Source organism: Mus musculus, chromosome 12 (assembly GCF_000001635.26).
Source record: "Mus musculus strain C57BL/6J chromosome 12, GRCm38.p6 C57BL/6J".
Taxonomy (NCBI): Eukaryota; Metazoa; Chordata; class Mammalia; order Rodentia; family Muridae; genus Mus; species Mus musculus.
This window is the reverse complement of record NC_000078.6, coordinates 46,698,800-46,723,331: the sequence shown is the minus strand read 5'-3', so window position 1 is coordinate 46,723,331 and position 24,532 is coordinate 46,698,800. Positions and strand designations below refer to the sequence as shown.

The 24,532-nt window shown below is 36.5% G+C and overlaps 1 protein-coding gene across 26 annotated transcripts in view; it reads left to right on the top strand.

Annotated features, from left to right (window-relative positions):
- Nucleotides 1-24,532, top strand: part of Nova1 (NOVA alternative splicing regulator 1) — a 121,586-nt gene that overhangs the window by 96,149 nt on the left and 905 nt on the right. For 13 of the 26 annotated variants that reach the window (XM_006516151.3, XM_017315157.2, XM_030246862.1 and 10 more), the window contains 3 exons: nucleotides 2,476-2,642; nucleotides 9,763-9,834; nucleotides 22,359-24,532. The exon at nucleotides 22,359-24,532 is cut by the window's right edge. In XM_006516151.3, coding sequence (XP_006516214.1) covers nucleotides 2,476-2,642; nucleotides 9,763-9,834; nucleotides 22,359-23,363 — 1,244 coding nt within the window. In that variant the 3' untranslated portion in view covers nucleotides 23,364-24,532. Of the gene's footprint in view, nucleotides 1-2,475; nucleotides 2,643-8,395; nucleotides 9,308-9,762; nucleotides 9,835-11,412; nucleotides 22,267-22,358 lie in introns of those variants that run through there. The other 13 variants (XM_030246857.1, XM_030246859.1, XM_030246868.1 and 10 more) reach the window with 6 other exon arrangements.

Below are 24,532 nucleotides of genomic sequence, written 5' to 3'. Positions count from 1 at the left end.
TGCCTAAGTTGTAATCCATTAGATTTATAGAATTGTCTTGTTCCAATTATGTTAACTTCTTTTGCCACTGAAAAGATACAAAATAAAAGGCACAGTGAACCTAGAGGAACTCCATCTTGAAGGAAGTAGTGTGTGTGCTGGGTAAAGAGGAACGGAGCCCCGTGCACATGTAACAGAGTATCCAGGAACTGCTCTAAGTGCCAAGCCCCAAATTACAGTAGCACGGAGAATATATCTTGCTGTATTTCTATGAAGACTTTGCTGTAAATGTGCTTGACAGTTAGTTGTACCTTCTTTTAGAAATGTATTTTTTTAGTTTTCGGTATTGCCTTTGAAATAAACACTTTAAGCCATTTTCGACATCACTGTTGCTCTTTGCCATGGGTCTTTCTTGTTATCAATACATATATTTATACATTCTCTCAACATATATGACGTGAAAATAGAAAGGGAGCTGGAAGTGGGGAGTTGTAAGGAAGGACAGGAAAGGGTGGTCAGTCCAGTGCCATCATGAAGTCACTCACTGCAGTGAAACAAGAGTCTCGTGCAGTGTGGGTTGGAAGAAGTGGCATCCTGTGTTCTGCATGATGTAGGATGGGTGTGCATTTTCCTATAGCTCATTCTCAGCTTTGTTGTACTCTATTTCAGAGTGTAGTAAATGCTGCCATTAAGCAAATAAAATGATAAATAACTGGCAGTTTAACGTAGACACTAATGGAGCCTAAAAGCCTTTAAAATGACAAAACCCAGCAACTTTTATGATTTATAGGCTCATTTGTGTTACACCGTTTTGGTCATATATTTGACAGTATTCCTTTTTTTTAAACTCTCTCCTAAAAAGTATGGTTTTGTGTTACCTGAGTGAAAAGGCATTAAAAGAATATAACAGAGTCTCAGCTAAGTCTGCTAATGCTAAGCACAGCTTCCTTTTGGGCCTGCCCTGTTTGCATGTTGTAAGGGAAAGACGGTAACGCAGGCAATCCCCAGTGTATATAGGCAACAGTAGCCCTCAGAAGGCCTTGTACCTGCTGTCATGTAACGTTGTTTTAAGACGGTCATGTTGCTTTATGGATGCAGGGGTTTCCATTTATTATCTGTTGGTCTTCAGTCTGCTGAACCCTGGTGGCTGTGCTCAGACTTGTGTTGTGTCAAATCAAAAGTCTAAGAATAACCCAGATTACACCGTCTGTAGTTACCTGGTGCCAGGTTTTCTTTGGAAGTCATCATTTCAGCTGGACTCTTTTGGCATCCACACAGCACTCAGTGGTGTCTCGGGAAGCGGTGATGTAATCCGATCCGTGTTCTGTGTGGTCTAAGAACCAGAATAACATTTTGCATTAGCTGCATTGATCGGGAATCCTCCCTAGTCATTTACTAGACAATTAATACAGTCTTGTAAAGGGCCCCCTGGGTAGCCCTATAAACGAGATTGTTTTACCCTAGGACTCAAAGATGCATCAGTATAGACAGGAGTAACTAAAGCTGATGAATAGAAGCAGGAAAACCTAAATCCACAGATCACATTATTCTCCATCCAGCCTTAAAGATAAGCTAAGCGCTCCTGAGATTTTTCTGAAACTGAGGAAATGTATTTTCATAATTCAAATTTTTATTGATTAAAATATGAAAATATAATAGATATACTTCTATAATTATAGTCTTAATTTTGTCCAAATATGTTTCTAAGACATGACAAAGGTGCTTCGCATTGGTCCTTAAAGCAGCAGATTGTTGTTTGTTTGTTTTTTTGTTTGTTTGTTTGTTTTGGACCTTAGCAGTTTTACAATATTGCATGTACAGAATGGCTTGATTTTTGAAATGCTGGGACCAATGGGAACTGTAGTGAATGGATGCAAAGGCTCAGAAAGTACTACTTTCTGCTTTGCAAGTCATGTGCTGGTTGGATTCAGTGAGGCAGTGGCTGCTATGTAAGACACACCTGCTGGGGTCAGTCTCAGATTTACTATTCACGTCCTGTCCGTAAGGCATGTCCATAAAATCCCTATATTCAGCATAGAACATCTAAATCCCATTTATATTTTGTATTTTATAATACATCATCAATAAAATTGGAATCTGTTCTTGTATTCAAAACGTTTATGATTTACCCACAAAACCTGAGCTCCTTAAAAGGCGTTTTCATAGATGCTGTCTGTTGCAGTTTCTAACTCCAAGGCCTTTCATGATTACTGCGTGTGTGTTTATCCCCAGAAATGAGTGATGTGCTTGCATCTCTGGATCTTTGGTTCTTCTGGAACCCAAATACCTGTTTTAAACTACAAAAAATTGGAGTGAATTCTAAGATCATTTTTTTAAATGAAGCAGATGTGGTGATTAGTTTTATGTAAATTGAGCATTAGAACTTCAGAGCCACGTGTGTTACAGTACTTAGTAACGTCATGCTGTCCTGTTTTCATAACTTTTCAGTGCAAAATGGAAAGGAATGCTTTCTGAAAATAACTCTTCTGTCTGCAGGTACTACTGAGAGGGTTTGCTTGATCCAGGGAACAATTGAAGCGCTGAACGCAGTTCATGGATTCATTGCAGAAAAAATCCGAGAAATGCCCCAAAATGTTGCCAAGACAGAACCAGTCAGTATCCTACAACCTCAGACCACCGTTAATCCTGATCGCATCAAACAAGTGAGTGTTTAGTTGGGAAATCAGGCAGAGCTATCCACAGTGCAGTAGGAATTCCTTTCAGAGGAAGCAGTTTAGCCTTAGCAGGAAGATGCTTACACTTACCTAAAATTGTCATTTAGAATTTGAAGACTTTTGGAGCCTTCAGTTGGCAAATCAATATATTGATTAATTTTACATTGATTAGTGATATACTAGGAGGCACTGAGATGCCTAGGATGGCTTTTTGCTAATATGGAGCTACAGGTTTTATTGATTTATGGAAATATATTTTGTTTAAAATATAAGAATTCTTAAATAAATTATGAAAAATGGAAATGACATTTATATTCACAGCATTTCCAATGCCCAACTTTAGTGACATTTGTCGTTCTCAGTATAGTTATTACATATAGGCTCCTGCTTTGGTAATTTGTCTTGTTTAACATTTGATCAGCACATATGTATAAGTCGTGTATACCTAGTGTTCAGTTCTTTGTTATAAATCAGCTATTGCATTTGTATCACATGTGTAGTGCTTATATATATATCTGTTATAAATGTCCAATGTTGAATTTTAATGTATGGGATTTTTTTTTGTAAAGAAATTTTTTCTTGAGAGAAAAAAACCTTGTGAAATTTTAAGACAGAGTAATTCTTGAGATAATATAGGGAAATGGCATTGCTTGATGTTAAATTCTGCAGGTTCTCTTATCATAAATATTTTGAATTACGTTCCTAATTATTGTCTACTTTTTTGCCCATTTACTTAGCCACTTAATTTGTGATTTGGTTTTATTATGAACAGACTGTTATTTTAGAATAAATGTATTATTATTTATCAATCAACAGAAAATTTATTTTCATTGTAATAAATTTGAAATGTAGCTGAAAGTTCTATTAATTTCATGTTTCTGAATTGAAAATATGTTAACCAGTTTTATGACTCTATCATAATTTTATCAATATTTAGATAAATATAATACTAATCATCTATCAACTTTAAAATCTATAAGTAGAAAATATATGATCAAATTAGAGACTGATATTTAATTATCTATTAATAGCCTATTTCAAGAGTACTTCCTTATTTAAACCATAAGAAACTAGCCCTTACTCCATATGAAGATCACTAGCAAGATTCTCCATCAATGCTGAATAGTTCAGTTACTCCAGAACTATATCAGAATGTCTCCCTATTGTCACACGCAGCATCCGAATACCTTAGAGCTCTACATCCTAGTATTTCTTTATTCATAATCATCTAGTAGTTTGAAGTGCTTATTGTATCCATGCTAGATGAATAGAACATATTCCAAATAACATTGACTTGACAGTGTTATCAGATGGGAAAACAAGATGTCTAGATGCGACATCCGGGTTGAGATCATGTGGGGCTAGAAACGTCCTGCAGGAGCGCTGAAGTATCTGGTCTCTTTTCTTACTACTGTCACCCAGCCAGTTGCTTCCCCCTTTTTTTGGCTGTATCATCTATGAAATCATTCAAACATTTAGCTGACCATTTTGATGTTTTCTTTTTAAATAGACATAGGATTATACTTTGAATAGAATAAAACTGTGTGTAGACAATAATCTAAGATTCCTCTTAGAACTTGTGTAGGAACAAATACAGTGTACCATCAAAGAGTAGTCTGAATCATTAAAATTTAGCTTTAGCTATGGTTGTAGAAGTCTGACCTGCTCTCACACAGGCGGGACCAATGTAGACTGACAAACCCCACCAGAATTTTAAAGCATTTGGCTGATTTTTGTTGGCCCTATTTAATTTTTATTGTATTTAAGATATATTGATTTATCTACTTTCATATACTCACACTCATTTACATGTCTTAATATTCATAGGATTAAAAATTATTATTAAACACTACATTTTCATGTAATCAGTGATGGAGTAACAGAGTAACCCATTGCGAGGGAGCCAGAAGCAAGCAGTGACTGTGCTGAGGCAGCATATTTAACCCTCACTGTCTGTGCAGTGCAAACCCCATAGCAAGTTTCTTACAGCCATAGGAGAAATGTCGTTCTGACCTCCTACAGAGATACATCTTGTGCTCTATATTGCAGTTTTGCTTAACTTTTTATGTGTCTAGTACACCAATTCAATATTTAATATGAATCCAGGATCTAAATAGCTGTCAAATAATTTAAATAGCTATGCTTTTATTCACAAGGAAAAATGCCAGCTTCAGTCTATAAAATACGTATTCATAAAGTAAGTTACTTAGTCATAGAATAGATAAAAGTGGTTTTCTTTATGCTTACAGGTTTGAATTTTAATTCATAGAATCTGAAGATATCTTGCCAAGAGTATTGCTCATAGCAAGTGACATATATTTGCTTTTGCTTCAGCCCACAAAATAATTTTTTCAAGTATTAATTGCAAATATTATTCTACACACGGTTATTTACAGAATAAAATGGGACTTAAGAAAATATTGGAGTCAAATATCTTTTACATAAAACAGATTCAGATCTAAAGTAAAATTATGAATTTTACTAGCATTTCTATTATTACATCCTGGCTGATTGTTTTGGGTTGACACTTTTAAAGTTTTACTTTTTGAAATTATAAATTATAATTTGTAGTGAAAATCAGAATTCAAATGTAGTTCTCAGCAAATCGGATTTTAAAAGTGATGACTCTTCACCATGTGCTCTGGATTTCTAATAGATTATCCTCCTACATTGTGTTCACAGATACAAGTCACTAACTGAATATGCTTTATAAACCATAATACTCTATCCAGATGCACCTTTCCTTCGTGACTGGTGGCATTATGAGAGTGTAATTTCCTGCATGCTCATCCCAAAAGTCAGGACAGTAATTCTGGATCCTTTTAAAATCCAACTTTGTGAGGAAAAAGCTAGGAAAACTTGAAGAATTTTCTTACATTTAAAAAAATACCTAGATTTTTTTTAAGTCTGCCCCAAATTTTACATTGGTCATAAGTTGACAAAATTAATCAATTTTTAAACAATATTTATTCAAACATAAATTTATTAAAATACTTTCTTAATTACAAAATATACAAAATTATACCCCTTGTACTTGATAGTATTCTGTTCTGTAATATTGCTTGCCCTATAAAAATATGAAAGCATATTTATATTCTAGAGGTATAGTATAAACAGTGTACCATAAATCTCAGAGGAGCCTACTTAGGCAAGGAAGTCAGGGAAAAGCCCATTTTAGAAGGGTGAGATATGATGCAATGGGAAAGAAGGCTGCCACAGCTCTTTAGTAACAAGACTGAGTGACTTGGAATGTATGTACTAATGTTTAGAGAAAATTACTGGTAGTTAAGTACAATCGGGGACAGATCAGCAAGACCTTACATTGAAGGGTATTATAGACTAATAAGATCATTCCTCCATTCCTCGTTGTCTGGGAGAGCTCCTTTAATTTATCTTTAAGATTATTTTAAAAAGTGAAGGTTTCTCTGCACTTTACTTTTTGTGCTTAAAACAAACCAAATTTTGAGTCATTGTTACTGGTGAGAAAATAAATATGAATAGATCAATAGACTAATGTTAATGTTGTAAGACAGACAGGGTTTCATCAATACACTAATTAGAGAGTTGCTATTTAAATATTTTGTTCTTAAGGAGTAGTGTGGAGGGCTTGTTTAATATAACGCTGAAAGTTTGGGGAACTTTGTGATTAGTAGACTAAAGTAACTGACTGGTTGGCAGATGCACATAAGGAGAACAATTGAGATCTGTTGCTCATTGCTTTTGGTGGTTTCCCTGTAAATATTACATGTCTTTAAAAAATAACTGTTATAGAATTCTTAGAAGGAAAGCCACACTTGTTGTACAGTTTGTTTATGGAATAATCTCTGGACCAACAAAACTCATTTTGAAAAGAAATCATCATATACTTTCTTAAAACATTTAGTTCTTAATTTCCTAAAGCTTAGTTACACCAATATTTTACAAAAGGTCTAGTGATAAAATATCTTGATATTAAAAAAAAATGACTTTATATTTCAAAGACTCCACTGTTTAGAAAGAAGCACACAGATCTCTGTGGGTTCAAGACCATCTTAGTCTACTTATCAAGCTCCAAGCCAGTCAAGGCTATATAATGAAACTCAGTTTAAAAAAAAAATCATGTTTCTGTAACAAGTAATTCAGCCTAATGAATCTAATGACTTGTTGAATAGCCATCCAAGTAATATAGGTAAAAAGGCTTCTCCTGTGAAAGAAGAAGAGAAGCAGGGCTCAACGCTACTTGAAACTGAATATATATATAATAAAATATGTGATTTACAAATGGTATACATTACAAATTTAATATTGGTGTTACTAGGATAGTCAGATAATTACATATTCACAAAATATTTTAATTGGTAGCATTTTCTAATTACTATATATTAATAACTGCATAGTAAGTTGATATTTTCGTTAAGTATTTTCTTAATAAAATCACTGTACTCCTATATTTTATATCAAAACACTTTACAAGGGTTTCTCATCCATATCTGTGGACTGAAGAACAATTTGTCCAACTATTCCATTGGCCTAATTAATATGAGCCTTTAAACTAAAGGCACTATTGTAAGATATTCATATTCATCTGTTTATTAGGGCAGTTTTTCCTTCTAGAATTTGAAAAGTCAACTGAAATGAAAACTGCCTCACATATATTTATTATTGCAAATTATAAAAATGATGCATTTGTGCTTCAAAGAATCTGTGTGAGTAGTAGCTAGGAAAGTTGTCACATTTTCTGTCATTAGTACATCCAATATTTTACCCTAGAAAATACACTAAGTCTTTGGAGTGACGCTGCCATAGCTTATCCTTGGTAGTACATGTTTGATTAATTCTCACCTACGTAAACTACTAAAACGTAACTTATTTAATCATCATGCTTAATGATAAAACCTCAAGATATTTAAAGCACAGAAATATAATTCAGAGTTTTAAATTATTTATTTCATTCATAGAAGAAAGGAAAAGCAACCAAATTATTAAGGACAATTTTGATGAATATGAGTTACATCAATTATTAATAGATATTAAGAATATATGAAAATCCTAAAGAATAGCAATAAAATTTTGACAGATCATCTGAATCTAAGTTATTACAGAATATGAGCCTCATATTGCTGCTGTTACATCTGCCTCTTTGCCCTAGTTAAACACCTCATGAGGATTTGTATCTCAACAAGATATTATCCAGTACTTCAGATTCATTCTCTCTTAATGAACATGGACATTCAGGATCTGGTTTTAGTATGGAGTAAACTTATAATGGGAGAAAGGGACTCTAGATTTAACATCTATTTATTCATGAACTTGAGTGTTGGCCCAAGGTTTATACAGAACAGATGTTTAAATGTATGTGACCCCTCCTATGATCCCATGTCATTTAGTGAGGTTGAGAAAATTAAACCTTTAGTGTTGAATTCATACAGCAAACAATAGCATCCATCATGTTAACAAGGCCTCAGCACATCACTGCATGGAAAAGAAAATACATGTTAAAGTGACTTCCAATGATGGAAAGTAATGTTTCTCTAGAAGAATGACAAGAAATAATTGCAAAGCCAAAATAGAAAATAACAGAGTTGAAGCTATTAAGTCTTCATAAGGGTTCACCCCTGACTTAGTACCTTTTCCAGGGTGTGTGTGTGTGTGTGTGTGTGTGTGTGTGTGTGTGTGAGAGAGAGAGAGAGAGAGAGAGAGAGAGAGAGAGAGACAGACAGACAGACAGACAGACAGAGAGATAGAAAGAAAGAGAGAGAGAGGGGGGGAGAGAGAGAGATTGAGAGATTGAGAGATTGAGAGATAGTATGGGTTGAAAAAGTCTTTGGCCAACTACTTTTCTAGGTGTTGTAGGTTTTAAGAAAGAAAATACTTTAAGGGAAGAATTAATGAAGCGTAGCCTGATTGTGCAAGTATTTTGATGGTATTACTGGGAGTCAGTGAGTTGATCCAATTTGTCATTGATTTTATTCTGAACTGCTTTATTCTGTCTAAATTAGAAAGTTCTGGCACCTGAAACACAAATATCTGACCACATACATGTTCACGTACTTTCCCTTGCACTGGCAAACCTCTAAGTTAGGTCTTTGCTAATATATCAGTAGCTGATAGGCATATAACGAAGTAACACATACAGGCTTCTCTAAGCTATAGAAAACTATCCTATTGGCCTATTAAGAAATACTCCCTTTAAAGGGTCTTTCCTGGTCATATTATAGGTTAAGCACAATATAACACTTGAACAAAACCCTGAACTGCCTTGCTGGAAAGTAAAGGTTTCTAAAAGGTCTGGGTGAATGACTCAGTGAATATATAGAGTTTGCTATGACACTTCTCTGTAGCTTATCATATGCTTAGAAATGGAAAGAAAAATCAGTTCATAGTATCTTGTGGTTGCTTTGAACATAGGTGGATGATGTACAACATATTATACCCTTTAGCATAACGATAGCATGTACCATTTAGCATAACGATAATTTTTAGAATGCTGTCAGTTAACATGTTTATTAATGAGGTTAATGTTTACATTTTCAGATGGCTCTAAGTATACTAAAATTTAATATTTTAGAAGATAATGTGATATTAAGAACACAGAACTACAAATTAAATTGCTTTTATGTATGGATCCCTAAATTCATGTGGAATCAGCTTGTTGGTGATGTTCAACATATTAAGTAGGTGGATACTTTTATGCCAAAGTAAACTTCATTTCACCACTTCTTCAAATCTCCGACTGTATTCATTGATAGGAAAGTGGCTCTTCCAATTTTATTCATCTAACTTCTTGAATTTTCTTTGACATCTCTTTTCCCCGAAGCAAATTAGAGGGAAAGAAATGGGACTGCTCTTCATGCATAAGGGCAGGCCGCCTTTAGCACTCATGTGAGTTCCTATCAGTCACCACCATGATTTCGAGTCATGAATTTATTTTTACATGCTTATGCATGCATATTTACATATATTAGTTACTCAGTTGACCTTAAGTTCCATTAAATCTGAACGACTAGGTGGAAACTTTGTCCATAGGATTTTGTTCTCGTTATATTACATTTTATTTCGTTTTGTTTTGTTTAATGATCAGCTTAAGGCTCATAAACGTTGATTTGCTCCTGAACTGCTTTGTTCCCAGACATTGCCATCTTCCCCAACTACCACCAAGTCCTCTCCATCTGACCCCATGACCACCTCCAGAGCCAATCAGGTACAGTATCATCCTCTCATCTACACCATACTTTCACAGCGGTTGTGCCAACTGGAGAAACAGATACTGGTGGGTTAAGGATTTATTCGTTCATTCTCATATATGCACCATGATCAGATTCCAAATAACCTAATAAATAAATATCAATCATTTTTTTTAATTTTACATGCATTTTAACTTCATTAACAAAAAATATTCAGGTGGTAGACTTTATCAGAATTTTGGAGTTCTTAAAACAGTGATCACTTTACAAAGCCCTGACTGTCAATTATTGAGTTGGTCTTTTCATCTCTTTCAATATATCTTCTTAGTAGTTTTTAGAAATAAATTAATCATATTACATGGGTTCTGAATTGTATTAAAATTGAGCATCGATGTGTCTTTAAGGGTGAAAATAATTTTACTTTTTTGAAACCAGCCTTACTTTGTAAACAGTTCAATGATAAGCATTTCTAGCTTGAAAACTGGTATAATTTTAATGTTATTTAATAATTAGAAACACAATATATTTTCTTAATTACGAACTCTTAAATACATTCATTGTAAGAGTATTAAACCTTGCAATGAAAATTAGATCTTATTGCTTCAGTTTGACAGTTGTTTGGGAACTAAATACTTGCAGGCCACTTTTCAAATTTGTTGAGTAAAATAAGTATTAAAATGTTTAAACATTTTCACTTTGTGAGTTGAATTTTATTCAGATGAGAAGTACTTTCTTATTTCTGCTTTTCAGTTTTAGTAAATAAGGCTTCATGTGATTATTTAAATATTAACACCTTATATTTTAAAATACTTTTATTAGTTTGCCAACAAGGTATTGCTACACATAGTATACATGGCATTTCTCATATTACTTACTTTAGACCATCAGGATCAGTTTGCTCATTGCGTGATTCTAATAGTTTTGTAACCTAGGGAAAATGTAATGACGTAAGCAAATCTAAGCACTCTTAGGATACTGGCATACAGTAGGAGTTGGATTTTCTTTCTATGAAATGACACTTTCTTTAACCACAAGGATGTCATAGTGCTCCCATTTTGTCCCTGAAGTTAAGGCCCTTCAGGACAATGAGTTCAATACTGTTCTCTGAAAACCATGTTCTCCAGCCTCCCTTTTTGGCTTCGATTCCCCCATGCTTTACTTCTGTGATTTAGAATCTCCCCAAGGGAAGTAATGACTGCCTTTTGCTTGAAATGTCTCTCCTATGCTCCATCAGGGTTTGAGTTCTCAACAAAAGCTGGACTGATGAGTACAGCATAGCAAGACCAATGATTTTCCTCAAAGTACGATGATACCTAGAAAGCCAGTCTACTGATTTTGTCTCTGAAATTAGACTTGTAGTTTATTTACATTAATGTGGACTTTTATGAAGTGATTCCTTAAAAGGCCAAGTATATCTCCTTTCTTGTTAATGCTCTGCTACCCTCTAGATCTATTATCACACTTGCTTCTGCCAAGTATTTTATCATAATGATTTGAAATATAGGCATTGTGATTTCATATTGTCTACTGTACTGATACGTTTTGTTATTCATACTGTTTTCTTCTTCTTTTTTTTTTCCTGTTTGTGTACAAAGAAGCATAGCTCCTGGATCACATGAAGCAAGCATTAAACGAAGAAGAGCAAATCCTTAATTTATTGAAAGAATTGTAGCTTATCAATAACATTTCATTCTCAGTAATTTGTAGCTCTCCCCTGTACTCCTTCATGGTAGGTTCCCATCAGATGGTAGCAGTAAAGGAGTGTCATCTTTGTTGTTCACTCAAACGTTCAATAGAGAGCATTTCTTTTGAATTGTCCTAATTATTGATCTGTCTATAAATATAGTCTATTTGGGAAAATATAGCTCAGTTAATAATGTTAAGGTTTACAATAGTAAAATATTAGATATATATGCATATATACATACATACACATAGATATAGATATAGATATACACTAATTTGAACTTAGTTTATATTTACCCAGCTATTTTCAAATATGTTTCAACTCTTATAACTGACAGAAATGGCAAAAATCAGGGATTTCTATTTTAGGTTAAAAATTAATACCTTGTGTTATAACTTGTATAACCCTGTTGTAAAAGCAGGAAGAAAAAAATCTCCCCTAAAGAAAATTTCTATAAGCAAAACAGAATACAGTCAAAAATTAACATTTATGTTGTTTTCTAATCAGCATTAGCTAAATGATTTTGCTTTACCTCTCATTTGCCATTAGTCATTTGTGTTGCTGTTATGCAGAAACCAATTGTAAATACACAAAAGATCTAGAGATGAAAACCATAACAGTAATTCAGATGATATGCTTGCTCTGCAGAGCCAACATTCCAAAACTTCACATTGTAAAGATTATCATTTCTAGCACTTGCCTTTTACTTAGTCTTCAGCCGTGTTAACCTGTTTCTTTGGATCGCACTGTCTGTGCACAGTATTGTGCAACAGTAGCGCTCGTGGAAATGGAAGATCCACTGTGTGATGAGCCTTGTCAATAGATAGCAGGAAGTGAACCCTAGAGCACACCGTATGTGGTGAGGACCTTGTCTTCATCTTTACCTGCTGAGTAAGCCCATGTGAGACTCAGTTGTTAGGCTCTCTTAGAGCCTTTCATCTGACACATGAAAGTCCCCAGCTCTTCTCACAGTGCTGCGGTGTCTGAGTGTCTTCATTTAAAGGAAGTGTGAAAAATATTAGCCTTTAGAAGGAAATGACTTGGTGAATAGCTTATTTAAATGTTCGAGTAAACAGCATACCAATACTAGTATTGTCTGCTTCTGAAGTCCAAGATATTTCTGTGGTGAGGTTCACTGCTCTCAGCTTGGTTGTATAATTCCAGTCTAGAGAGAGCATGCCATTGCTCTTAGTAGTGAAATGCCCTGGTCTCTATTAGTAAACATTTGGTAAAGCTGACACTGCTACATCTTATTTTTCTTTTATCTGTTTAATATTTTAAGGTGAATGTTTGCACTATTTATTTATTTATTTATTTATTTATTTATTTATTTATGAGGGTTTCAAGTGAAAAAAAAAACTGTAAGGCAAAGAGAATTGGTTAAACTTTCAGAAGTGTCAACAGGATGAGTAGCATTTATCAGTTCCAAGAAGATGCTTATACACTCGCTCATCTCATCAGACTTTTATAAATCAGTCACTGGTGTATGGTTATCAGGAGGGGGCAGAGATAAAAGGTGCAGGCTCAGAACTGTCTTTTCTTCCCCTTTTCTGCTATTGATCTTGCTACTTCCCCTTTCTTAACCTATAACGTTATTTATACTCCACTGAAATCATTGAAGCCATCAAAAGAGAACTTCCTAAAACTGATGTTGACAGTACTTATTAGACCAACACTTCACACACATGACTTTTGCCTTTTCATTTATTTCCACAGGCCTTGCTCTCTCAGTTCCTATAAATCAGTTATTTCAGTTGTACAATAAGCATATCCATTTCTCTAATAATTCTTTGTCGAGTTTTTCAATCTGCATGCAGTTGTTTTTCTCCCGTCTTTTTTCTTTTTAGGTTGTGAGCCTCCCATAGATGCATGTGATGTACTGTGATCATATTCACTCTGCTCCTTGCCCTCTCTTCCCCCTCCCACTCCTGTCTCTAATCTCAAAGCACTGAACAGCCTTCTTTCATCATTTCTCCTTTCCTCCACAAACTAATCCCTCTTCTCTTCCTTTGTAGGAAAATCCACAAAAGTATTATCTCTACTCTGTTTTCCATGTTCTTTCTGTCCCAGAATCTACTCCAGTGGGGCTCTTACCTCCACCACTCACCCGATATGCAGTGATAGCCACACTTCTGGTGCCAGGGGTTTCTTCTCAGTCCACATGTCATTGGCCTGTTGGCACTATGTATCCGTTTTGTTACATCTGCTTCCTGTCCCTGAAATCCACGGTTCAGCTTTGACTGTACTCTGTTGATCCTGCTTTCACGCTCTTATTCTCGCTCTTGTCACCTCACACTGATGGATTTCCTATTCTTCAGATACGGGACTCCTGAGCATCGTGTGCATTGCCCTTTATGTCTGCTATGTTCAGCATATGTGCTTCAGGCATTTTGTGATGCTTCCATGCCTTACATGCTACCATATGAAGAATACTTCTCACAGATCCAAAGGATGGACAGTCTAAGACCCAGCATCTAACGAGAGCTCTCTTACAGCATACTCACGTGGCAGAGGGTAGAATATAGAGAAAGGAACCAACAGACTGACTTCATATGGCAGAAGAGACAGAAAGCATTCCCACAAACATGTCATATAGCAGAAGTAACCCTTTAGTGAGGGTGAAACCCATAAAATACATGTACTACTGAATGCTCTGGCCTCCCAACACAGTTGCATTGGGGTCAAATTTTAGCACATGAACTGTAGAAAAGACAAAAGCTGTTTCTCAAACCATATTCAAGCAACCATGAACTCACAGAATCTCTGTGTGGGCTCACACAAGCTTCTTACCATGTTTTAAACATTCTTTTCTTTAATTAATTTATTTACTTTTTCTATGTGAGTACGCTGTCACTCTCTTCAGTCACACCAGAAGAGGGCATCGGATCTCATTATAGATGGTTGTGAGCTACGATGTGGTTGCTGGGAATTGAATTCAGGACCTCTGCAAGAGCAGTCAGTGCTCTTAACTGCTGAACCATCTCTCCAGTCTCATATTTTAATATTCATGATTTAAATTTATTGTTTTCAAAAATGTTTTATAAATGTTAAGCTTCAGGTCCCAAGTTCCTTGACCTAGCCTCTCACCGTACAACTCCAGACTGCATGACCAACCTAAACTGCCTTTTCAACTGTTGCAAGTTTGTATTCTCTTGCTTACATCTTAACTATTCTAAACCAGTTTACCTGGTAAACCAATATACCCAGCATTGCACCAGCACTTGTGAGGCTCTATCTCTGAACTCACTGCTTCTTTTTTTATCTGTTCCCAACACTACCCCTCACTCACTCAGGGCATTCACATCACATGGTTACTCAGGGCATTCACATCACATGGTTACTCAGGGCATTCACATCACATGGTTACTCAGGGCATTCACATCACATGGTTGCTCTGGGCATTCACATCACATGGTTACTCTGGGCATTCACATCACATGGTCACTCAGGGCATTCACATCACATGGTCACTCAGGGCATTCACATCACATGGTCACTCAGGGCATTCACATCACATGGTTACTCTGGGCATTCACATCACATGGTTACTCAGGGCATTCACATCACATGGTCACTCAGGGCATTCACATCACATGGTCACTCAGGGCATTCACATCACATGGTCACTCAGGACATTCACATCACATGGTCACTCAGGACATTCACATCACATGGTCACTCAGGGCATTCACATCACATGGTCACTCAGGACATTCACATCACATGGTCACTCAGGACATTCACATCACATGGTCACTCAGGACATTCACATCACATGGTCACTCAGGGCATTCACATCACATGGTCACTCAGGGCATTCACATCACATGGTCACTCAGGGCATTCACATCACATGGTCACTCAGGGCATTCACATCACATGGTCACTCAGGACATTCACATCACATGGTTACTCAGGGCATTCACATCACATGGTCACTCAGGGCATTCACATCACATGGTTACTCAGGGCATTCACATCACATGGTTACTCAGGGCATTCACATCACATGGTTACTCTGGGCATTCACATCACATGGTTACTCTGGGCATTCACATCACATGGTCACTCAGGGCATTCACATCACATGGTCACTCAGGGCATTCACATCACATGGTCACTCAGGGCATTCACATCACATGGTTACTCAGGGCATTCACATCACATGGTTACTCTGGGCATTCACATCACATGGTTACTCTGGGCATTCACGTCACATGGTCACTCAGGGCATTCACGTCACATGGTCACTCAGGGCATTCACATCACATGGTCACTCAGGGCATTCACATCACATGGTCCTTTCAGATACTGACAGATTCTTCCTCAGCTCTTGTCTTTCCACATGTGAAATTCTAATTTCAGAGACCTGTTTGCTTAACGCCATTGGAGTCTGTCAAGACTATTTATTGCAAATCCATCTACTCCAGAAGGCCACTTGCCTTCCTTGTTTAGTGCGCCTGCCTGGCCTCCCTCTCTGATTGCATCGTTCTTGCTGCATTTTGTTCTACTGTCTTGGGAGAACTGTGCACTTTCTTCCTAATACACCTATTATGTATTGTGTATCCCATCACTCCTTTGGAACATTACATTGTATGACAATAGGAATCTTCTCTGTTGTCTTCTCTGGTGTATGAACCAGAACCTGGGGCATACATAGTAGGTTCTGAGAAGGTCCATGTTAACCGACTGCTATTGCATAGAACACGATCATATGTTTCATAGAATCCATCAATTGAAACTCTGCTCGGGAATTGTCTCTAATCGTGTAAAGAAAATAGGAGAAATTGTTTGATTGAATAAAGAGATTAAGCTTAAAGAACATATAGTCTTTGCTATACTTTCCTGGTATTCAGCTGTGCTAACACCCCTGATATATGAAGTGTTTCTCAATTCCTATGGAAAAAATTTGAAAAACCGATAGAAAAATGAGTGAGGTTCAGGAAAGGTAACTGACAGGGAAGGGAATATAAATGTCCAGGAGAAGCATGTCCAGCATCAGGCTCAGTTGCACTGTCTGTCACAAGGCTGACATTTTTCTCAGATAGAATTTTATTTCAGTATGTATGATACCCATGTATCAGGTTCAGAAACAATGTGTGTGCTTAGAAGTGAAATGGTATTAAGCAGACTAAGCATTCATACAATGTTGGTAAAGGAAGTACTATGGTACAGCTCTTAAGAATCTCAGCTGAGGACTATTCTGATGTGTAGATATATAGCTGTATGTGTATGTATTTCAACTATGTTTACACTAGCAAAAGTAGGAAAATAACCTGATCTTTAGAGTATAATTCTTGAAGGATGTCTAGTATTGCAAATAGTTATGTGGGAATCTGTGAAAGTGATGGGAAAGACCCAGGAAAACTAGTCCAATAGCTTTTGTGTGTGAGCTAAAACGAAGTAAGTTACTAAGGAGAAATTTACTCTTTTTAATGGTCATAAAATGTCTGCCATGTTCTGTGTTTGAATGCATCAGGTTGATGGCAGAAATATGAAAATTACTAACTTTTTATCACTATGTCTTTCCTCCTAAAAGTTAGTTAAAAATGACAAGAGGACGAAAATACAGGTATCAATTTAACATGATATGTTAAATAGAAATTAGAAGACTCTCAGGGGAACTACTTGATATTGTATGTGCTTCCGAGCTTCAAACTGCCCTGCATTATTGTACATCTTGGAATGTGCTAGTGTGTGTCAGAAAGGCTCCCTGAAGAGATGCTCTATCCCAGTGAGATGCTCATTTACTGTCAGGGAACGGGCATTGTCCCAGGCTTTAAAATTATAGCAAATTAAATTATTATATAATACATATAGTACTTTTATCTTTCATATTTATTATATTATAATTTCCTGAGTCCAGATTCATATCAAAGCTTGCGGAGTTTTTGATGTAATGATTCCCCCGGGGGGGGGGGGGGGAGGGCAAGATGACACATGTATTTAAACAGCCTGTTACCTATAAAAGTTTCAGTGTTGGTATTAATTTAGGATTGAGAAGGTCCGCTACTTAATATGATTTAAGGTACAAAGGCATATTATTCAAAAACTATTTTTCTGTCTGAGGGTACATTAGTAGACTTAGCTATAGATAGATAGGGTTAGATTTCTTGCCCTGGAGATCTTTATATAGAAATCATACTCATGGTATTTTAGATTGTTTTGGAATGTTATTACCAAAAACTTTGGGACTCAATTAAATAGGTGCTTTCTCCCCATACTTCCTTCATTGCCAGAACATCCACTGTTAGTGTAGGAGTAGAAGTGTACACACACACACACACACACACACACACACACACACACACACATGCATGTTCATAATGTGGCCTCACAGTGGCTAATTTACTAATCTGATATCTTTGATGATTTTTAAAGTCAGACCTTCCCCTCGCCCATTAATATTTTATTGGTCATTATTTAAGTACTCTGTGAATTTACCCTATCTGGGTAATCTTGTATATTTCCATGATACAAAGTTTCTCCTTACCTCTCAAGTCTTTCCTACTCTCCAGGCCCATAACCATTCATCTGCTTGACATTTTCACTTTAGTGTCTAACAGATAGTTCAAGTTGAAAATGTCCAGATCAAGCCACATGTCTCGTCCTTTCTTCCCATCATCTGCATCACTGAACACATAGTATTCATAGCTATTTTCATCTTTTACTTCTTAAGTTAAATATTGAACTATTGAAAAACAATTGAACAATTGAAATATTGAAAAATAAAAAATTGAGAGCCATAAATTGCATATTAAATTTTTTAAAATTTTCAGTTATACTTTTCTGCTAACTAGAGTTAAGAATTCTTGAACATATATTTAAGTGCATATGTACCAAAATGGATATGGGAATACTTTAATAATAACATGAGTAGCCTTTTTTTATTTAACCTGTGAGTAATTGTAAATAGCCATACTTCTATAACAAAACTTCAGTTTAGTAAAATCTTATTTTTTTAAAGCAGTAAGACTACTCTAAATTATTCTCACTTCTAAAATAGATGTCTCTGCCATATCGTATCATTTTACACGTTCTCTGGTTCCCTGCAGTTGACTCTAACAGCTTTCCTTTTCCTATAACTGTCTAGAGTGCTTGTCATCTCAGAGTAACAGTGGTAGTTTGAAGTGCTTCTCTGCTAGCAAGCATGGACGGCTTCCTATTCCTCATTCCAGCTACACCTCCCAAGCACTGATGCAATGCAACTTGAAAATAGACTTCATTCACAGAAATGAAGACTGTTTCAGAAGCAAAGCAAACTAGCATTAATTCAAATAAGTATACTAAATCTTTTTTCCCCTTTAGAAGTTTTATGGAGTCTATTGTTCATTTTCTGTCCCTTCCAGTGCCAGACAAAATGGGGTTCAGTCTCTCCATCACTATCCTAGCTAACACGCAAAAGAAAAAAATAATGTGTTAAGAAAAAATGAGGCAGCACCTCTACAAACATTCTAGAGATGCTCATGTATATCAGGTATAGTATTAGTTTAAAACACAAAGCTTGAAAGAAAGGGAGGGACATTTGTGATACTGTTACTCCGGAGTGAGTCCGTAGATCCCACGCACACTGAGCATCCTACTAACTAGCCCCTCTCACCACCCAGTCAAATAACACTCAGCCTTACACCTCTAAAATTCATCTGAACACATTTTCATGGCTGGATTACGCTACCCACTCGCAGATAGTATGAAATTAGAAAACGTGGTGGAAAGTATACCTTAATCATAGTGAACATGTAGGAATCAGGTGGATGGAATATACTTAATTGTTTATTTGTCAGTGTAACAGTATTAGTTTTTTAAGTCACTGAAAACCTGGTAGTGTTGTTTTCAGAAACTTTCTGATAAGATTAAAACGTGACTGCTCTTAACTTTTAAATATTTCAATATATGCAATATGTGACTTGAAATTTTAGGATTTGAGGATGATAAACAATACTCTTGGTTTAAGAAACCAGAGTTAGAGATTAATGATATGCAGTTAAGAGTGCTTCCTCGTTCTGTAACAGACCTGGGTTCCGTTCCCAGCACCCTTCCCCAAGAAGGTTTAAATTACCTCCAGCTCCAGGAGACATGAAGCTCTCTTCTGGCCTCCGTGGTCACCACATATGCCAGATACAATTATAGACATGCAAGAAAAATACACACATGAGATAAATAAATCTCTTTTTAATTAAAACATATTTAATCCAATGGTGGGTATTTTGTACATAGACATATAAATGTCTCTCTGTGTTTATGGTAAATCATCTTTTAAATAGTTTATTCCCTTACAAATATATATTTTTTTTACTTTGATTCTCTGATTATTACCCATGTGTAACTTAAATCAGGTATAAATAGGAATGGTAAAGTCAGATAAGAGGGTGACCTATGGGCAAATGACTGTGGCTAACTTCTGCTTAGAAGAAATACCATAGTAAGAATTGTGGGGAAAATGACCTTTTAGGGGTATGAAGTTTGATTTTTTTTTATAGGTAGCTGCAGCTAAATTGATGGTAGGATATACAAGACTTCAAGAGGTGAAAGCACACACACTGACAAAACAGTCAGTTGTAAGGAGAGAGAAAACCTTCCAGTCAGCTGGAAAACACCAAAGATCAATGCAAAGAGAAACACAATAAGCGTGGGATACACTTAGGAATTCACAGCTAAACTGTGGACTGAGTATGGGGTTTTTATGACTCCAGATGATAGACACAAAATGCTAGAGTCGAAGCACACTCTAGCGTAGTGTACAGTCTGTAGCGCCTCCGCCTAGTTCAGTGCAGAGTCTTACTGGGGAGCCTTACTGAAGGATTTGAAAAGGGTTTTGGTTTGGTTTGGTTTGGTTTTTTTTTCCAGGATTTTTGTATGTGTGATAAATCTTAACATAGACATTATCCACAAAAAAAAAAGAATGTTTCAGAAGGAAAGCAAAATACTGTTAAGTCAAATAATTCTAGAATAAGTTCTATTTCATCTTTATAATTGCCTAAGGTAGAATTAGGGTTAGAATTATAATTATAATTCTTTTTTATTAGATGTTTTCTTCATTTACATTTCAAATGCTATCCCCTTTCCTAGTTTCCTCTCCAAAAATCCCCTATACTCTCCTCCCTCTCCCTGCTTCCCAACCCACCCACTCCCACTTCTTTGCCTTGGCATTCCCCTATACTGGCGCATAGAATCTTCGCAAGACCAAGGATCTCTCCTCCTAGTGATGGCCGACTAGGCTGTCCTCTGCTACATATGCAGCTGGAGATTCTTTAAAGACAAATGATTTTCCTGGAAAACTCTACTAAAATTAATAACTGTTAAAATATCCTCCCAAAAGCCTCCATAAAATAAAACTAACTTAGGCAGCAACTTTGAATATATTTGCCAATTCTAAGAAGTGGTTTTAAATTTGTGTTTTATAGCTTCCAAAATTTAGCTATTATTATCACAGGACTAAATAAAATTAGAATAAAAAACTATTTTATATGTTCAAACCAAATAAAGAGTGTGTGTAAGATGTAGAAATGCACTCACATGTGCCCAGCCTGGAGCATGGATTTGTGTTCATTGCCTGCTTCCTTCAAGAGCAGAATGGCCAGACCTCACCAACTGCCTTTAAAATGTCACTTTGCAGATTTGGGTTCTAAGATAGCATTGGTGATACTTGCTTCAAATTAGCTAATGCATTACAAAAAAAATTCAAATACAGAAGCTAAACTTGCACTCAGATGTTAGAGATGATTTAGCCACCTAGTCTAACATCTGTGCCTCATTGAGAGTGAAGATGCTACTTCAGTGCCCTGTCAGTGACTGCAGTTGCAGGTTTGATGAGCCCAGGGGTGGGATCTAGATAGAGACGTGGTTGTCAATGAATACAAATGCAAGGTTAGTATCTAGCTTTTTAGTTTCAGGGTTTTTGAAAGTGCTGTACTTGTGTGTTTGAGCAATATGACTTTATTGTGATGAAGTAAGACAGAATGTGTTGATTCTTGTGGCAGGATACTCAGTATAAATTCACAAAATGGCCAAAGTACACTGTCCTAAGCACTCAATGACTACAGTAATTTCTCACCACTGCTCGATGACAGGGTAACAAGCACTACGTCTAACTATAACTACCTTCTAAAATGGACAGTCACATCATCAGAATCTATAGGTGATGTAACTCTCACACCCCCTCAACTTAAGAAGCATCCTAAATCATTATTAACAATTTGGTGGTCAATTTCCATAAACTTAAAATGACTATTTGTCCAATTAAAAAGTTGTTGATAATAATTTTATTGATCTTTACCTCTAAATATAGCCATAAAATGAATAAGATATTTGTGGATAACCCCCCTCCCCCAGGCTACTAGGTAAAAAGGAACATGAAATTAATGTTTTGAAAGGTTTAAGTGAGTATTTTCTACAGCTGTCTGTGTTAACTTTGCTTTCATTAATCTACGCTGTTTCTTGGAGCAGAGAGAGTCTTTAAGCTGCAACAGATGAAGAACCAGTAGCGGCATTCTGATATTTTAGCTCTATGAAGACATTACCATCTGTACAGTTATAAGTCCCTCTTTTGACATGCTGGTTTCTATAGACTGTATTGCAAAGTGCAGAGATTTGAGGAAACTTTTGTTTAATAATTTTGACTTGAAGATTGCTTTTTTTACTTGAAAATTGCATTTTCCTTTGGAAACTCATTGTACAAGGTAGTTTTATTAAAGTATGATAAAAGTCACTTTAAAGTTGTGGTATTTCCATCTTAATAAATTATGTTTAAACTAATTATCAATTTATGATTGTACTTTTTCTAGGATAGCAAAGTAATATGATGCATGTGCACAAAACAGAAGTATTATTTATACGTATTTTTTTTAATTACAGGTAAAGATTATAGTTCCCAACAGCACAGCAGGTCTGATAATAGGGAAGGGAGGTGCTACTGTGAAGGCTATAATGGAGCAGTCAGGGGCTTGGGTGCAGCTTTCCCAGAAACCCGATGGGATCAACTTGCAAGAGAGGGTTGTCACTGTGAGTGGAGAACCTGAACAAAACCGAAAAGCTGTTGAACTTATCATCCAGAAGATACAAGAGGATCCACAGAGTGGCAGCTGTCTCAATATCAGTTATGCCAATGTGACAGGTCCAGTGGCAAATTCCAATCCAACCGGATCTCCTTATGCAAACACTGCTGAAGTGTTACCAACTGCCGCAGCAGCCGCAGGGCTATTAGGACATGCTAACCTTGCTGGCGTTGCGGCCTTTCCAGCAGTTTTATCTGGCTTCACAGGCAATGACCTGGTGGCCATCACCTCTGCACTTAATACATTAGCCAGCTATGGATATAATCTCAACACATTAGGTTTAGGTCTCAGCCAAGCAGCAGCAACGGGGGCTTTGGCTGCCGCAGCTGCCAGTGCCAACCCAGCAGCAGCAGCAGCCAATTTGTTGGCCACCTATGCCAGTGAAGCCTCAGCCAGCGGCAGCACGGCTGGTGGAACGGCGGGGACATTTGCATTAGGTAGCCTGGCTGCTGCTACTGCTGCAACCAATGGATACTTTGGAGCTGCCTCGCCCCTAGCTGCCAGTGCCATTCTAGGGACAGAGAAATCCACAGATGGATCAAAGGATGTAGTTGAAATAGCAGTTCCAGAAAACTTAGTTGGTGCAATACTTGGCAAAGGAGGGAAAACCTTAGTGGAATACCAGGAGTTGACTGGTGCAAGGATACAGATCTCCAAAAAGGGAGAATTCGTACCTGGCACAAGGAATCGGAAGGTAACCATTACTGGAACACCAGCTGCAACACAGGCTGCTCAGTATTTAATTACACAGAGGATCACATATGAGCAAGGAGTTCGGGCTGCCAATCCTCAGAAAGTGGGTTGAGTGTCCCCATTATACGTCAGAGTGTTTTAACCCCTCCTTTGCCCCATTTGGAAGAAGGATGTACTGTACTTTGCAGAAGTGAAGTTTTTCTGTTATTAATATATAATTATGCAAATGAATGCGACTATGTTGACAATGTGTATATGTAAATAATATGTGTTTTACCAGATGTTTCATAGAATTTTTTCTTGATCTGTTTTGTTCTCTATACTTTGCTTGTGTATATTTGTCAGAGGTGTTTCTAGTGTAAGATTTAAGCCTGCCATTTTACCAGCATTATTGTAGTTTAATGATTGAATGTAGACAGGGATATGCGTATAGTTTTCAGTATTAGTTCTAGATAACACTAAATTAACTACTGTTAGGTTGAGTATGGTGGGGTCAGTGACCTAAACTGGAGTGAGGCCAAAGCACTGTCATGTATGTCTTACTTCCTGCTTAGGGCACAGAGAAGTAGGAAACAATATTTTGAAAAATAAGTTTTCAATTTAAAATGATCAAAAAGCAATATAGTTGCATAAAAGCACTGTAAAATATTTAAAAGGTTAAAACTGTGGAAAATTACATTGGTAAGTTTACAGATCAATAAAAGCACCTGTTCTCCATCTGAACTAGACAATGGAAATAATGCTGCATGCTGGCCAGGGCCCATTCTTCATCATTTGTAAGTTCAACAAAAGTTCTCACATGGAGTCCCACCTCTTCCGAGGTTTGTACATTTGTTTTTAAGCACTGAATTCACTACTGATCCCATCGCCTGGCCAGTAGAACAGTCATTACTCCATGAACATCCTCACTGTTTAGACACATAACTGTGGTACAGTGTATTGGAAATTTTATAAACAAAAGTGAAAGTGCCAACACATTATTGATAGCTGATAATGTTTCATTATCTGCAACTGCTGGATAAGTATGTTGCATTTTAAGAGCTTATAATTGTGTATAATTTGTTAACACTAGCAACCTATTAGTATTGTGAATGTAGAGTTTACTGTGAAGCTATCTGTGACTTAGCTGTCTGCTCCATGACGGAGTTCTTGCAGCATGGCGCTAGCAGCCAGTGCAGTTTCTAATACTCGGTAATTTGCATGTTTTGTGGAGCATTTTTATGTCACCAACCAGACAGTATTTCCTGCATGCTTATTTAGAAGAGGCAGTTTATCTTGAGA